Source organism: Anolis sagrei, chromosome 7 (genome assembly GCF_037176765.1).
Source record: "Anolis sagrei isolate rAnoSag1 chromosome 7, rAnoSag1.mat, whole genome shotgun sequence".
NCBI lineage: Eukaryota > Metazoa > Chordata > Lepidosauria > Squamata > Dactyloidae > Anolis > Anolis sagrei.
Genome location: NC_090027.1, coordinates 2,515,083 through 2,530,458, shown reverse-complemented (window position 1 = coordinate 2,530,458; position 15,376 = coordinate 2,515,083). Strand labels below are relative to the sequence as shown.

Here is a 15,376-nt window from a genome sequence, read left to right as displayed (position 1 = left end):
TAGAATCATAGAATCATAGAGTTGGAAGAGACCTCATGGGCCATCCAGTCCAACCCCATTCTGCCAAGAAGCAGGAATATTGCATTCAAATCACCCCTGACAGATGGCCATCCAGCCTCTGTTTAAAAGTTTCCAAAGAAGGAGCCTCCACCACACTCCGGGGAAGGCAGAGAGTTCCACTGCTGAACGGCTCTCACAGTCAGGAAGTTCTTCCTCATGTTCAGATGGAATCTCCTCTCTTGTAGTTTGAAGCCAGTGTTCCTTTGCGTCCTAGTCTCCAAGGAAGCAGAAAACAAGCTTGCTCCCTCCTCCTCCCTGTGGCTTCCTCTCACATATTTATACATGGCTATGATGTCTCCTCTCAGCCTTCTCTTCTTCAGGCTAAACATGCCCAGCTCCTTAAGCCGCTCCTCATAGGGCTTGTTCTCCAGACCTTTTATCATTTTAGTCGCTCTCCTCTGGACACATTCCAGCTTGTCAATATCTCTCTTGAATTGTGGTGCCCAGAACTGGACACAATATTCCAGATGTGGTCTGACCAAAACAGAATAGAGGGGTAGCATTACTTCCCTAGATCTAGCCACTAGGCTCCTCTTGATGCAGGCCAAAATCCCATTGGCTTTTTTTGCGGCCACATCACATTCCTGGCTCATGTTCACCTTCCTGTCCACGAGGACTCCAAGATCTTTTTCACACGTACTGCTCTCGAGCCAGGCCTCATCGTCCCCCATTCTGTCTCTTTGCATTTCGTTTTTCCTGCCAAAGTGGAGTCTCTTGCATTTGTCCCTCTTGAACTTCATTTTGTTAGTTTTGGCCCATCTCTCTAATCTGTCAAGATCGTTTTGAATTCTGCTCCTGTCCTCTGGAGTCTTGGCTCTCCCTCCCAATTTGGTGTCGTCTGCAAACTTGATGATCCTGCCTTCTAACCCTTCATCTAATACTGGTAGCCAGATTGTGTTCCTTTTCATGGTTTCCTCCTTTCTGTTGACATTGTCCACATGCTTGTGGATTTCAGTGGCTTCTCTGTGTAGCCCGACATGGTGGTTGTGAGAGGTCCAGCATTTTTGTGTTCTCAAACAATATGCTGTGTCCAGGTTAGTTCACCAGGTGCTCTGCTATGGCTGACTTCTCTGGTTGAAGGAGTCTGCAGTACCTTTCGTTCACCTGGATTCGTGCGTTGGTCAATGCTGCTGCGTTTGGGGGTCCCTATGGAGACTTGTCCACAGCTGCATGGAATATGGTAGACTCCCGCAAGGGTGAGAGCATCCCTCTCGTCCTTTGCTGAACGTAACATTTGTTGGATAAATAAGTAAATAACACAACTATCATGTCAGGCTACAAAGAGACAGAATGCGGGACGATGCCTGGCTCAACAGCAGTACATGTGAAAAAGATCTTGGAGTCCTCGTGGACAACAAGTTAAACATGAGCCAGGAATGTGATGTGGCGGCAAAAAAAGCCAATGGGATTTTGGCCTGCATCAAGAGGAGCCTAGTGTCTAGATCTAGGGAAGTCATGCTCCCCATGCTCTCTTCCGCTTTGGTTAGACCACACCTGGAATATTGTGTCCAATTCTGGGCACCACAATTCAAGAGAGAGATTGAGAAGCTGGAATGTGTCCAGAGGAGGGTGACTAAAATGATCAACGGTCTAGAGAACAAGCCCTATGAGGAGCGGCTTAAAGAGCTGGGCATGTTTAGCCTGAAGAAGAGAAGGCTGAGAGGAGACATTGTGTGTGTGTGTGTGTGTGTGTGTGAGGAAGCCATAGGGAGAGGGGAGCAAGCTTCCTTTCTGCTTCCCTGGAGACTAGGAAGCAATTGAGCCATGGCTTCAAACTACAAGGAAGGAGATTCCACCTGAACCTGAGGAAGAACTTCCTGACTGTGAGAGCTGTTCAACAGTGGGACTCTCTGCCCTGGAGTGAAGTAGAGACTCCTTCTTTGGAGGCTTTTAAACAGAGGCTGGGTGGCCATCTTTCGAGGACGCTTTGAATGCAATTTTCCAGCTTTTTGGCAGTATGGGTTTGGACTGGATGACCCACCAGGTCTCTTCCAACTATGATTCTATGAACTAAACTCTATGATTCTATGATTTTAGAGTTTTTTTTAAATACTGGTAGCCAGATTTTGTTCATTTTCATGGTTTCCTCCTTTCTGTTGAAATTGTCCACATGCTTGTGGATTTCAATGGCTTCTCTATGTATTCTGATATGGTGGTTGTGATGTGGACAATTTCAACAGAAAGGAAGAAACCATGAAAATGAACAAAATCTGGCTACCAGTATTAAAAAACTCAAAAATTACAACAGCAAAACAACAGAGGGGAAACAAACAGGCACATAAAATCACTCTCAACAGAAGATTCCCCCCAGGCACTTCCAAGCCATTGAATGCTAATCAAGGTGGTCAGCTGAAACATTCACAGCTAGCCCCAGCAAGCAAAAGTCCTTTGTCTCACCCTGGACATTATTCCACAGATATATAAACCCATTTTTCCTACTTCCAAGAGACCTCACTACCTCTGAGGATGCTTGCCATAGATGCAGGCGAAACGTCAGGAGAAAAATTGCCTCCAGAACATGGCCATATAGCCCGGAAAAACCTACAACAACCCAGTGATTCCGGCCATGAAAGCCTTCGACAATACATTCACACTTTCCTCCAACACTGGATATTATTCCACAGATATACAAATCCCATTCGCCTGGTTTCCAACAGATCTCACAACCTCTGAGGATGCCTGCCATAGATGCAGGTGAAACGTCAGGAGAGAATGCTTCTAGAACGTGGCCAGAAAGCCTGAAAAACCTCCAACAACCTAGTGATTCCGGCTGTGAAAGCCTTCAACAATGCAAAGTACCAAATGTTTGCATGGGAAAGAAGGAAAGGCCAGTACACGGTGAAAGGATGCAAGCTCACCTTGGGTATGTTTTCCCCTTCCTTCCTTCCTTCCTTCCTTTTTTCTTTCTCCTTCCTTCCTTCCCTCCTTCCCAAAGAGTTCTCCTTTCCCTTGCCAAGTGCTGAATGAGTCAAAACATTTGCTTCCTTTGCCCAAATGCAGGGTTTTTTGGCTGAGCCACCTCTTAGGACAAGTTCCAGCTGTTTAGCACAGCAGAATGCAGATTTGGAGCAAACAGAAGGAAGCAGGAGGAGAGAGTGATGCCCACTGACTACCAACAACCACCGCTCCGGGATCAGAAGGAAGAATCATCACAACACCCAACGTCATGGTTGTCAGGCTATGGGGCTAGTTTGGCCAATCAACCGCTCTATTGGGCAAAGAGGGCTAAAGGCCTTGTCAAACTACATCTCCCATGATTCAATGGCCTTGAGCCATGGCAGGTGCCCAACTCAACTCATTCTACAACGAAGATGCATCTCGAGTTTCGTGAGGTCTTCTTAGACGAACGATAATGGTGCCTCCTCAAACTACAACTCCCAGCATCCCATAGCATTGATCCAAGGCAGTTCAAGGAATATCAAACCGCATCCATTCCCCAATGGAGATGCACGCAATACCACCCCAAACTGCAGTTCCCAGGAGCAGTAGGCCTCAATGCTATTTGATCATGGGAGTTGTAGTTTAATGAGAGGTTGGGTGCATCTTCATTGTAGAATGAATTATTATTATTATTATTATTATTATTATTACAAGTAATGATAGGTTGGGTGCATCTTCATTATAGAATGAATTATTATTATTATTATTATTATTATTATAAATAATGAGAGGTTGGGTGCATCTCCATTGTAGAATGAATTATTATTATTATTATTATTATTATTATAAATAATGAGAGGTTGGGTGCATCTCCATTGTAGAATGAATTATTATTATTGTTATTATTATTATTATAAATAATGAGAGGTTGGGTGCATCTCCATTGTAGAATGAATTATTATTATTATTATTATTATTATTATTATAAATAATGAGAGGTTGGGTGCATCTCCATTGTAGAATGAATTATTATTATTATTATTATTATTATTATAAATAATGAGAAGTTGGGTGCATCTCCATTGTAGAATGAATTATTATTATTGTTATTATTATTACAAATAATGAGAGGTTGGGTGCATCTTCAATGTAGAATGAATTATTATTATTATTATTATTATTATTACAAATAATGAGAGGTTGGGTGCATCTCCATTGTAGAATGAATTATTATTATTATTATTATTATTATTATTACAAATAATAAGAGGTTGGATGCATCTCCATTGTAGAATGAATTATTATTATTATTATTATTATTATTATTACAAATTATGAGAGGTTGGGTGCATCTCCATTGTAGATTGAATTATTATTATTATTAATACAAATTATGAGAGGTTATGTGCATCTCCATTGTAGAATGAATTATTATTATTATTATTATTATTACAAATAATGAGAAGTTGGGTGCATCTCCATTGTAGAATGAATTATTATTATTATTATTATTATTATTACAAATAATGAGAAGTTGGGTGCATCTCCATTGTAGAATGAATTATTATTATTATTATTATTATTATTATTATTACAAATTATGAGAAGTTGGGTGCATCTCCATTGTAGAACGAATTATTGTTATTGTTATTATTATTATTATTATTATTATTATTAATGAGAGGTTGGGTGCATCTTCATTGTAGAATGAATTAGTATTATTATTATTATTACAAATAATGAGAGGTTGGGTGCATCTCCATTGTAGAATGAATTATTATTATTATTATTATTATTATAAATAATGAGAGGTTGGGTGCATCTCCATTATAGAATTATTATTATTATCATTATTGTTATTATAAATAATGAGAGGTTGGGTGCATCACTGTAGAATGAATTATTATTATTATTATTATTATTATTACAAATAATGAGAGGTTGGGTGCATCTCCATTGTAGAATGAATTATTATTATTATTATTATTATAAATAATGAGAGGTTGGGTGCATCTCCATTGTAGAATAAATTATTATTATTATTATTATTATTATTATTACAAATAATGAGAGGTTGGGTGCATCTCCATTGTAGAATGAATTATTATTATTATTATTATTATTATTACAAATAATGAGAGGTTGGGTGCATCTCCATTGTAGAATGAATTATTATTATTATTATTATTATTATTACAAATAATGATAGGTTGGGTTCATCTCCATTGTAGAATGAATTATTATTATTATTATTATTATTATTATTATAAATAATGAGAGGTTGGGTGCATCTCCATTGTAGAATGAATTATTATTATTATCATTATTGTTATTATAAATAATGAGAGGTTGGGTGCATCTCCATTGTAGAATGAATTATTATTATTATTATTATTATTATTATTACAAATAATGAGAGGTTGGGTGCATCTCCATTGTAGAATGAATCATTATTATTATTATTATTATTATTACAAATAATGAGAGGTTGGGTGCATCTCCATTGTAGAATGAATTATTATTATTATTATCATTATTATTATTACAAATAATGAGAGGTTGGGTGCATCTCCATTGTAGAATGAATCATTATTATTATTATTATTATTATTACAAATAATGAGAGGTTGGGTGCATCTCCATTGTAGAATGAATTATTATTATTATTATCATTATTATTATTACAAATAATGAGAGGTTGGGTGCATCTCCATTGTAGAATGAATCATTATTATTATTATCATTATTATTATTACAAATAATGAGAGGTTGGGTGCATCTCCATTGTAGAATGAATCATTATTATTATTATTATTATTATTATTACAAATAATGAGAGGTTGGGTGCATCTCCATTGTAGAATGAATCATTATTATTATTATTATTATTATTACAAATAATGAGAGGTTGGGTGCATCTCCATTGTAGAATGAATTATTATTATTATTATCATTATTATTATTACAAATAATGAGAGGTTGGGTGCATCTCCATTGTAGAATGAATCATTATTATTATTATTATTATTATTATTACAAATAATGAGAGGTTGGGTGCATCTCCATTGTAGAATGAATTATTATTATTATTATTATTATTACAAATAATGAGAGGTTGGGTGCATCTCCATTGTAGAATGAATTATTATTATTATTATCATTATTATTATTACAAATAATGAGAGGTTGGGTGCATCTCCATTGTAGAATGAATTATTATTATTATTATTACAAATTATAAGAGGTTGGGTGCATCTTCATTGTAGAATGAATTATTATTATTATTATTATTATTACAAATAATGAGAGGTTGTGTGCATCTCCATTGTAGAACGAATTATTGTTGTTGTTATTATTATTATTATTATTATTATTATTATTAATGAGAGGTTGGGTGCATCTTCATTGTAGAATGAATTAGTATTAGTATTATTATTACAAATAATTAGAGTTTGGGTGCATCTCCATTGTAGAATGAATTATTATTATTATTATTATTATTATTATAAATAATGAGAGGTTGGGTGCATCTCCATTGTAGAATGAATTATTATTATTATTATTATTATTATTATTATTATTATAAATAATGAGAGGTTGGGTGCATCTCCATTGTAGGATGAATTATTATTATTATTATTATTATTATTATTATTATTATTATTATTATTAATGAGAGGTTGGGTGCATCCCCATTGTAGAATGAATTATTATCATTATTATCATTAATAATAATAATAATAATAATTCATTCTACAATGGAGATGCACCCAACCTCTCAGTAAACTACAACTCCCAGGATCACATAGCACTGAGTCAGTGCAGTTCAAATGGAGTCAAGCCGCATTCATTCTCCAATGGAGTTGCACACAATACCTCCCCAAACTCATTAAACTACAACTCCCAGGAGCAGCAGGCCTTAATGCTATGTGATTATGGGAGTTGTAGTTTAATGTGTGATTGTGTGCATCTCCATTATAGAATGAATTATTATTATAATAAATAAACATAATAATAATAATAATTCATTCTACAATGGAGATGCACTCAATTTCTCATTAAACTACAACTCCCATATCCCATAGCATTGAGCCAAGGCTATTCAATGGAGCATTGAACTGAATTCATTCTATAGTAGAGATATAAACAATACTTCCCCAAACTACAACTGCCATAGCATTGAACCAGGATAATTCAAGTGTAGTCGATCGGCATTCATTCTCCAATGCAGATGCACAAATACCTCCCAAAACTACAACTCCCATAGTATTGAGCCAGGGCAGTTTAAAGGGGGATTAAACTGAGTTCATTCTCCAAAGGAGATGCACACAATACCTCCCAAAACTACAACTGTCAGGCTCAAATAGCATTGAAGAGACACACAATACCTCCCAAAAAACTACAACTCCCATACCACTGACCCAGGGCAGTTTAAAGGGGGATTAAACTGAGTTCATTCTCCAATGGAGATGCACACAATACCCCCCAAAACTACAACTGTCAGGCTCAAATAGCATTGAAGACACACACAATACCTCCCAAACTACAACTCCCACAGCATTGAGCCAAGACAATTCAAGTAGAGTCGATCTGCATTGATTCTCCAATGGATATGCACACAATACCTCCCCAAACTAGAACTTCTGGGATCAAATGGCATTGAACACACACAATACCTCCCAAAACTACAACTCCCATAGCATTGAGCCAGGGTAATTTCAAAGGGGGATCAAACTGAATTCATTCTCCAATGGAGATGCACACAATACCTCCCAAAACTACAACTGTCAGGCTCATATAGCATTGAAGACACACACAATACCTCCTCAAAAAACTACAACTCACATAGTACTGAGCCAGGGCAATGCAAGTTGAGTCTAGCTGCATTTATTCTCCTATGGAGATGCCCCCAATCTCTCCTGAAAAACTCAATGGAGATGCACCCAAGGGGGACCCCAAAGGAGCATTCCTTCTGCACCCAGCCTCTCACTAAACTACAACTCCCAAGGACCAAATAGCATTCCAGAGGAGCCCATCCATTCTCCGGTATAGGGATGCGCCTTGAGCCTGCTTGCAAGCTGGAGCACACCCATTAGGATGTTGTTGTTGTTCCTCCTCTTCGACTGACACGCGAGTGTACACGCGTCACGTGTGAGCGCGCTCTCCTCCTCTTTGGCTGACACGCGAGTGTACACACATCACGTATGAGCGCGTTCTCCTCCTCCTCCTTGGCTGACACGCGAGTGTACATGTGTCACATGTGAGTGCGCCTCTCCTCCCCCTCCTTGGCTGACACGCGAGTGTACACGTGTCACGTGTGAGCGCGTTCTCCTCCCCCTCCTCAGCTGACACGTAAGTGTACACACGTCATGTGTGAGCGTGCCCTCCTCCTCCTCCTTGGCTGACACGCGAGTGTACATGCGTCATGTGTGAGCTCGCTGTCCTCCTCCTCCTTGTCTGACATATGAGTGTACACGTGTCATGTGTGAGCGTGCTCTCCTCCTCCTCCTTGGCTGACACGTGAGTGTACACGCATCACGTGTGAGCGCGCTCTCCTCCTCCTCCTTGGCTGTCACGCGAGTGTACACGCGTCACGTGTGAGCGCGCTCTCCTCCTCCTCCTTGGCTGACACGTGAGTGTACACGCGTCACGTGTGAGCGCACTCTCTTCCTCCTCCTTGGCTGACACGCGAGTGTACACGTGTCACGTGTGAGCATGCTCTCCTCCCCCTCCTTGGCTGACATGTGAGTGTGCACGCGTCATGTGTGAGTGCGCTCTCCTCCTCCTCCTTGGCTGACACGTGAGTGTACACGCGTCACGTGTGAGCGCACTCTCCTCCTCCTCCTTGGCTGACACGCGAGTGTACACGTGTCACGTGTGAGCATGCTCTCCTCCCCCTCCATGACTGACACGCGAGTGTACACACGTCACGTGTGAGCGCTCTCTCCTCCCCCTCCCTTGGCTGACACGCGAGTATACACGCGTCATGTGTGAGCGCTCTCTCCTCCTCCTCCTTGGCTGACACGCGAGTGTGCACGCGTCACGTGTGAGCGCGCTCTCCTCCTCCTCCTCGGCTGACACGCGAGTGTACACGCGTCACGTGTGAGCGCACTCTCCTCCTCCTCCTTGGCTGACACGCGAGTGTACACGCGTCACGTGTGAGCGTGCTCTCCTCCCCCTCCTTGGCTGACACGCGAGTGTGCATGAGTCACGTGTGAGCGCGCCCTCCTCCTCTTCCTTGGCTGACACGCGTCACGTGTGAGCGTGCTCTCCTCCCCCTCCTTGGCTGACACGCGAGTGTGCACGCGTCACGTGTGAGCGCACTCTCCTCCTCCTCCTTGGCTGACACGCGAGTGTACACGCGTCACGTGTGAGCGCGCCTCTCCTCCCCCTCCTTGGCTGACACGCGAGTGTACACGCGTCACGTGTGAGCGCGCTGACGCGGGACTTGCCTGAGGCTGAGCGAGCGGGTCTCTCCTTGAGCCTCTTCTTCTTCCTCTTCCTCCTCTTCCTCGGGTCCGGACCCCCCTCCCCCTGCGGCCCCCCCTCCTCCTCGGACGGCGGACCAGGTCCACTTGGCCCACTGGACCGGCGAGAGGAGCTGCCAGGAGGCGCTGAACGCCATCGGGGCCACACGGCGTCAAAATGGAGCGGATCCGGCGCGGATGTGGTTCAGCCCAGCGCCATCCTTCCTCCTCCTCCTCCTCCTCCTCCTCCTCTGACTCCGCCTCGCAAGGCAAGACAGGCAGGGACCCTCTGACGGATGCCCAAGGAGCCGGCCTGCCTCGGTCCCGCCTCCTCCGAACCCGCCTTTCGCCCGCCCAGCCCGCATTCACACGTTACGTCGCCCAACGCGTGCAAGCAGCCAGGCAGCGGGGGCGGGGCCCGCTGCGTCAAAACGCTCCCCCCCCCTCCCGCCCCGGAGCAGAGAGGAAAGGCAGGCCCTGATTGGCCGGGAGGGAGGGGCCCCCTTCAGACGTGAGGTGGCCCCCCGACACGTGACTCACTCCCAGGCTGCATTTGACACCCTGGCAGGAATGGACTTCCACGCTACTGGAACTGCCATTCTTCAATGGAAATACACCTTCTAATTGCATGGCTCTGGGGTATGGAGTCCTGGGAGTTGTAGTTTCACAAGGTCTGGTGGGTCCTCCTTGCAAACACTATAGCTCCCAGGATTCCATAGCACTGAGCCATGCAAATACAGGGTGTATCTACACACCACAGTAACTTCTATGAAATCCTGGGAGTTGTAGTTTCACAAGGTCTGGTGGGTCCTCCTTGCAAACACTATAGCTCCCGGGATTCCATAGCACTGAGCCATGCAAATATAGGGTGTATCTACACACCACAGTAACTTCTATGAAATCCTGGGAGTTGTAGTTTCACAAGGTCTGGTGGGTCCTCCTTGCAAACACTATAGCTCCCAGGATTCCATAGCACTGAGCCATGCAAATATAGGGTGTATCTACACACCACAGTGACTTCTATGAAATCCTGGGAGTTGTAGTTTCACAAGGTCTGGTGGGTCCTCCTTGCAAACACTATAGCTCCCAGGATTCCATAGCACTGAGCCATGCAAATATAGGGTGTAACTACACACCACAGTAACTTCTATGAAATCCTGGGAGTTGTAGTTTCACAAGGTCTGGTGGGTCCTCCTTGCAAACACTATAGCTCCCAGGATTCCATTGCACTGAGCCATGCAAATAGAGGGTGTATCTACACACCACCGCAACTGCTATGAAATCCTGGGAGTTGTAGTTTCACAAGGTCTGGTGGGTCCTCCTTGCAAACACTATAGCTCCCAGGATTCCATAGCACTGAGCCATGCAAATATAGGGTGTATCTACACACCACAGTAACTTCTATGAAATCCTGGGAGTTGTAGTTTCACACGGTCTGGTGGGTCCTCCTTGCAAACACTATAGCTCCCAGGATTCCATAGCACTGAGCCATGCAAATATAGGGTGTATCTACACACCACAGTAACTTCTATGAAATCCTGGGAGTTGTAGTTTCACAAGGTCTGGTGGGTCCTCCTTGCAAACACTATAGCTCCCAGGATTCCATTGCACTGAGCCATGCAAATATAGGGTGTATCTACACACCACAGTGACTTCTATGAAATCCTGGGAGTTGTAGTTTCACAAGGTCTGGTGGGTCCTCCTTGCAAACACTATAGCTCCCAGGATTCCATAGCACTGAGCCATGCAAATATAGGGTGTATCTACACACCACAGTGACTTCTATGAAATCCTGGGAGTTGTAGTTTCACAAGGTCTGGTGGGTCCTCCTTGCAAACACTATAGCTCCCAGGATTCCATAGCACTGAGCCATGCAAATATAGGGTGTATCTACACACCACCGCAACTGCTATGAAATCCTGGGAGTTGTAGTTTCACAAGGTCTGGTGGGTCCTCCTTGCAAACACTATAGCTCCCAGGATTCCATAGCACTGAGCCATGCAAATATAGGGTATATCTACAGACCACCGCAACTGCTATGAAATCCTGGGAGTTGTCGTTTCACAAGGTCTGGGGGGGTCTTTGCTAATTAGTGCCCGAGCCTCGACAAACTACAGCTCCCATAGCATGGAGCCATGGAAATATTGGGAATCTTATCTACATTGAAGGATACCACTGTAACTTCTCTAGCATCCTGGGAGTTGTAGTTTCACAAGGTCTGGAGTCTTCTTTGCAAACATAGCACTGAGCCATGCAAATATAGGGTGTCTCTACACACCACCACGACTGCTATGAAATCCTGGGAGTTGTAGTTTGACATGGTATGGTGGGTCTTCTTTGCTAATTAGTGCTGGAGCCTCGACAAACTACAGCTCCCATAGCATGGAGCCATGCAAACATTGGGAATCTACCTACATTGAAGGATATCACTATAACTTCTATGGCATCCTGGGAGTTGCAGTTTCACAAGGTCTGGTGGGTCTTCTTTGCTAATAAGTACTGGAGCCTCGACAAACTACAGCTCCCATAGCATGGAGCCATGCAAGCATTTGGAGTTTATTTACATTGAAAGACACCACTATAACAACTATGGGAGTTGTAGTTTCACAAGGTCTGGAGTCTTCTTTGCCACCACTATAGCTCCCAGGATTCCATAGCACTGAGCCATGCAAATATAGGGTGTCTCTACACACTGCCGCAACTGCTATGAAATCCTGGGAGTTGTAGTTTGACAAGGTCTAGGCAGGTCTTCTTTGCTAATTAGTGTTGGAGCCTCGACAAACTACAACTCCCATAGCATGGAGCCATGCAACTATTGGGAGTTTATCTACATTGAAGGATATCACTGTAACTTCTCTGGCATCCTGGGAGTTGTAGTTTCACATGGACTGGAGTCTTCTTTGCCACCACTATAGCTCCCAGGATTCCATAGCACTGAGCCATGCAAATATAGGGTATATCTACACGCCACAGCAATTGCTATGAAATCCTGGGAGTTGTAGTTTGACAAGGTCTAGGGGGTCTCTTCTTTGCTAATTATTGCTCGAGCCTCGACAAACTACAGCTCCCATAGCATGGAGCCATGCAAACATTGGGAGATTATCTACATTAAAAGACACCACTATAACAACTATGGAGTCATGGGAGTTGTAGTTTCACAAGGTCTGGGTCTGGAAGCAAAAAGCAAAGGAAGGAAGGAAAGAGGTAGAGAAGCAAGGAGAGAAAGAGGGAGGGAAGAAGGAAAGACAGAAGGAAGGATGGAAGCAAAAAGCGAAGGAAGGAAGGAAACAGGTAGAGAAGCAAGGAGAGAAAGGGAAGGAAAAGAAAAAAGGGGGAAGGAAAGAGATAGAGGAGGAAGGAAGGAGAGAAGGAAAGAAGAAAAAGGAAGGAAAGAGAGAGCGAAGAAAGAAGGGAAAGAAGAAGAGAGGGAGGGAAGGAAAGATGGAAGGATGGAAGCAAAAAGCGAAGGAAGGAAGAAAAGAGATAGAGAAGGAAGCAAGGAGAGAAAGGGAAGGAAAAGAAAAAGGGGGAAGGAAAGAGGTAGAGAAGGAAGGAAGGAGAGAAGGAAAGAAGAAAAGGGGAGGAAAGAGAGCGAAGAAAGAAAAGAAAGGAGAGAAAGAGGGAGGGAGGGAAGGAAAGAAGGAAAGACAGGATGGAAGCAAAAAGTGAAGGAAGGAAGGAAGGAAGGAAGGAAAGAGATAGAGAAGGAAGGAGAGAAGGAAAGAAGAAAAGGGGAGGAAAGAGAGAGCGAAGAAAGGAGAGAAAGGAGAGAAAGAGGGAGGGAAGGAAAGACAGAAGGAAGGATGGAAGCAAAAAGCGAAGAAAGGAAAAAAAGAGGTAGAGAAGGAAGCAAGGAGAGAAAGGGAAGGAAAAGAAAAAGGGGGAAGGAAAGAGATAGAGGAAGGAAGGAGAGAAGGAAAGAAGAAAAGGGAAGGAAAGAGAGTGAAGAAAGAAGGAAAAGAAGGAGAGAAAGAGGGAAGGAAAGATGGAAGGATGGAAGCAAAAAGTGAAGGAAGGAAAAAAAGAGGTAGAGAAGGAAGCAAGGAGAGAAAGGGAAGGAAAAGAAAAAGGGGGAAGGAAAGAGATAGAGGAGGAAGGAAGGAGAGAAGGAAAGAAGAAAAGGGAAGGAAAGAGAGTGAAGAAAGAAGGAAAAGAAGGAGAGAAAGAGGGAAGGAAAGACGGAAGGATGGAAGCAAAAAGTGAAGGAAGGAAAAAAAGAGGTAGAGAAGGAAGCAAGGAGAGAAAGGGAAGGAAAAGAAAAAGGGGGAAGGAAAGAGATAGAGGAGGAAGGAAGGAGAGAAGGAAAGAAGAAAAGGGAAGGAAAGAGAGTGAAGAAAGAAGGAAAAGAAGGAGAGAAAGAGGGAAGGAAAGACGGAAGGATGGAAGCAAAAAGTGAAGGAAGGAAAAAAAGAGGTAGAGAAGGAAGCAAGGAGAGAAAGGGAAGGAAAAGAAAAAGGGGGAAGGAAAGAGATAGAGGAGGAAGGAAGGAGAGAAGGAAAGAAGAAAAGGGAAGGAAAGAGAGTGAAGAAAGAAGGAAAAGAAGGAGAGAAAGAGGGAAGGAAAGACGGAAGGATGGAAGCAAAAAGTGAAGGAAGGAAAAAAAGAGGTAGAGAAGGAAGCAAGGAGAGAAAGGGAAGGAAAAGAAAAAGGGGGAAGGAAAGAGATAGAGGAGGAAGGAAGGAGAGAAGGAAAGAAGAAAAGGGAAGGAAAGAGAGAGCGAAGAAAGAAGGGAAAGAAGGAGAGAAAGAGCGAGGGAAGGTTGGCCACAGCAACGTGTGTCGTGGTGGGTACAGCTAGTAACTGTAATAAAAATAATACTAATAACAGAGTAAAATAATAAATAACTTTGATTCGAACATAAGCTGCGGGGAGATTTTTCAGCCTAAAAAGGGGGCTGAAAAACTAGGCTTATACTCAAGTATATACAGTATGTTGGCACAATGGCGTCTCTCTCGTCGTCCAGCACAGAGGACGTCTTCGGCATATCTGATGGATTTCTATCAATTATATTTGCACGACGAGGGCTCTCGCATTGCGTTTCTCCCCCCAAGTCTCCGCTTTGTCACAGCGCAATGGGGATGATACTCGGCTGACATCTTCATTTGCTTCACCCGCTCTGAACAGCCAAGGTCTTGCCCTCATTCGCGGCATCGCAAGGGAGAGAAAATGCCAGCGTCTTGCACAAAATGCTGGGTAACAACGGAAAAATTTGTTTCTAAAATCGATTCGTTTTTTGGGGTTTTTTGCGTTTCGATATTTAAAAGAATTCTGAAATTTTCCTTTAAAAAGTTCGATATTTACGAAATTTCGTAAATGGTAAAAAAATTACAAAACAATAACGAAACAATAACGAATCGATTCGTTAATGGCGGCCGCGATCGCGCAATACGCTAAAAAAACTTCTGAAGCTTCCCTCTCCCTCTGTTGTTGACTGTTGGTGTGATATTATAATTTTTTTCACTAATTAAACAAAAAACAACTATAAAACTTGCCCCAGACATGCGGAAATAATAACGAAACGACCTCAAACCAATAACGAAACGAATACATAACGAAATACGAAGCATTTACGAAACGAATGGAAAAATTCGTTTTGTTTTTAAGTTGCTCCAGAATGGTTCGTTATCGCTTCGTTAACAAAAAAAACAACGAATTTTTAACGAATTACGAATTAACGAAACGAAACCGCCCAGCCCTACAAAACGGTTACTTAGGGCTTGGCCTCCTTTCGCTAACATTTGTTCCGGGGAAAGATATAAAAGTAGGGCAGAAACTGGGAAGACTGCCCATCCATGGGGGGAAAAAACTTCAGGGCTTAGTGGGTTGTTGTAGGTTTTCCAGGCTGTCTGGCCATGTTCTAGATGTATTCTCTCCTGACATTTCAACCACATCTATGGTAGGCATTCTCAGAGGTTGTGAGGTCGGTTGGAAACTCATATTCCTACTTACTTAGGTGATCCCTCGTTGTC

The 15,376-nt window shown here is 42.8% G+C and overlaps 1 protein-coding gene across 6 annotated transcripts in view; it reads right to left on the bottom strand.

The window, feature by feature from the left end:
- Positions 1 to 15,376, bottom strand: part of TACC1 (transforming acidic coiled-coil containing protein 1) — a 143,184-nt gene that overhangs the window by 98,416 nt on the left and 29,392 nt on the right. For 2 of the 6 annotated variants that reach the window (XM_067470639.1, XM_067470642.1), the window contains exon 1: positions 9,393 to 9,798. The exons of 2 other annotated variants lie outside the window; for them this stretch is intronic. In XM_067470639.1, the coding sequence (XP_067326740.1) occupies positions 9,393 to 9,565 (173 nt within the window). In that variant the 5' untranslated portion in view covers positions 9,566 to 9,798. Of the gene's footprint in view, positions 1 to 9,392; positions 9,799 to 15,376 lie in introns of those variants that run through there. 2 more of the 6 variants (XM_067470640.1, XM_067470643.1) reach the window with 1 other exon arrangement.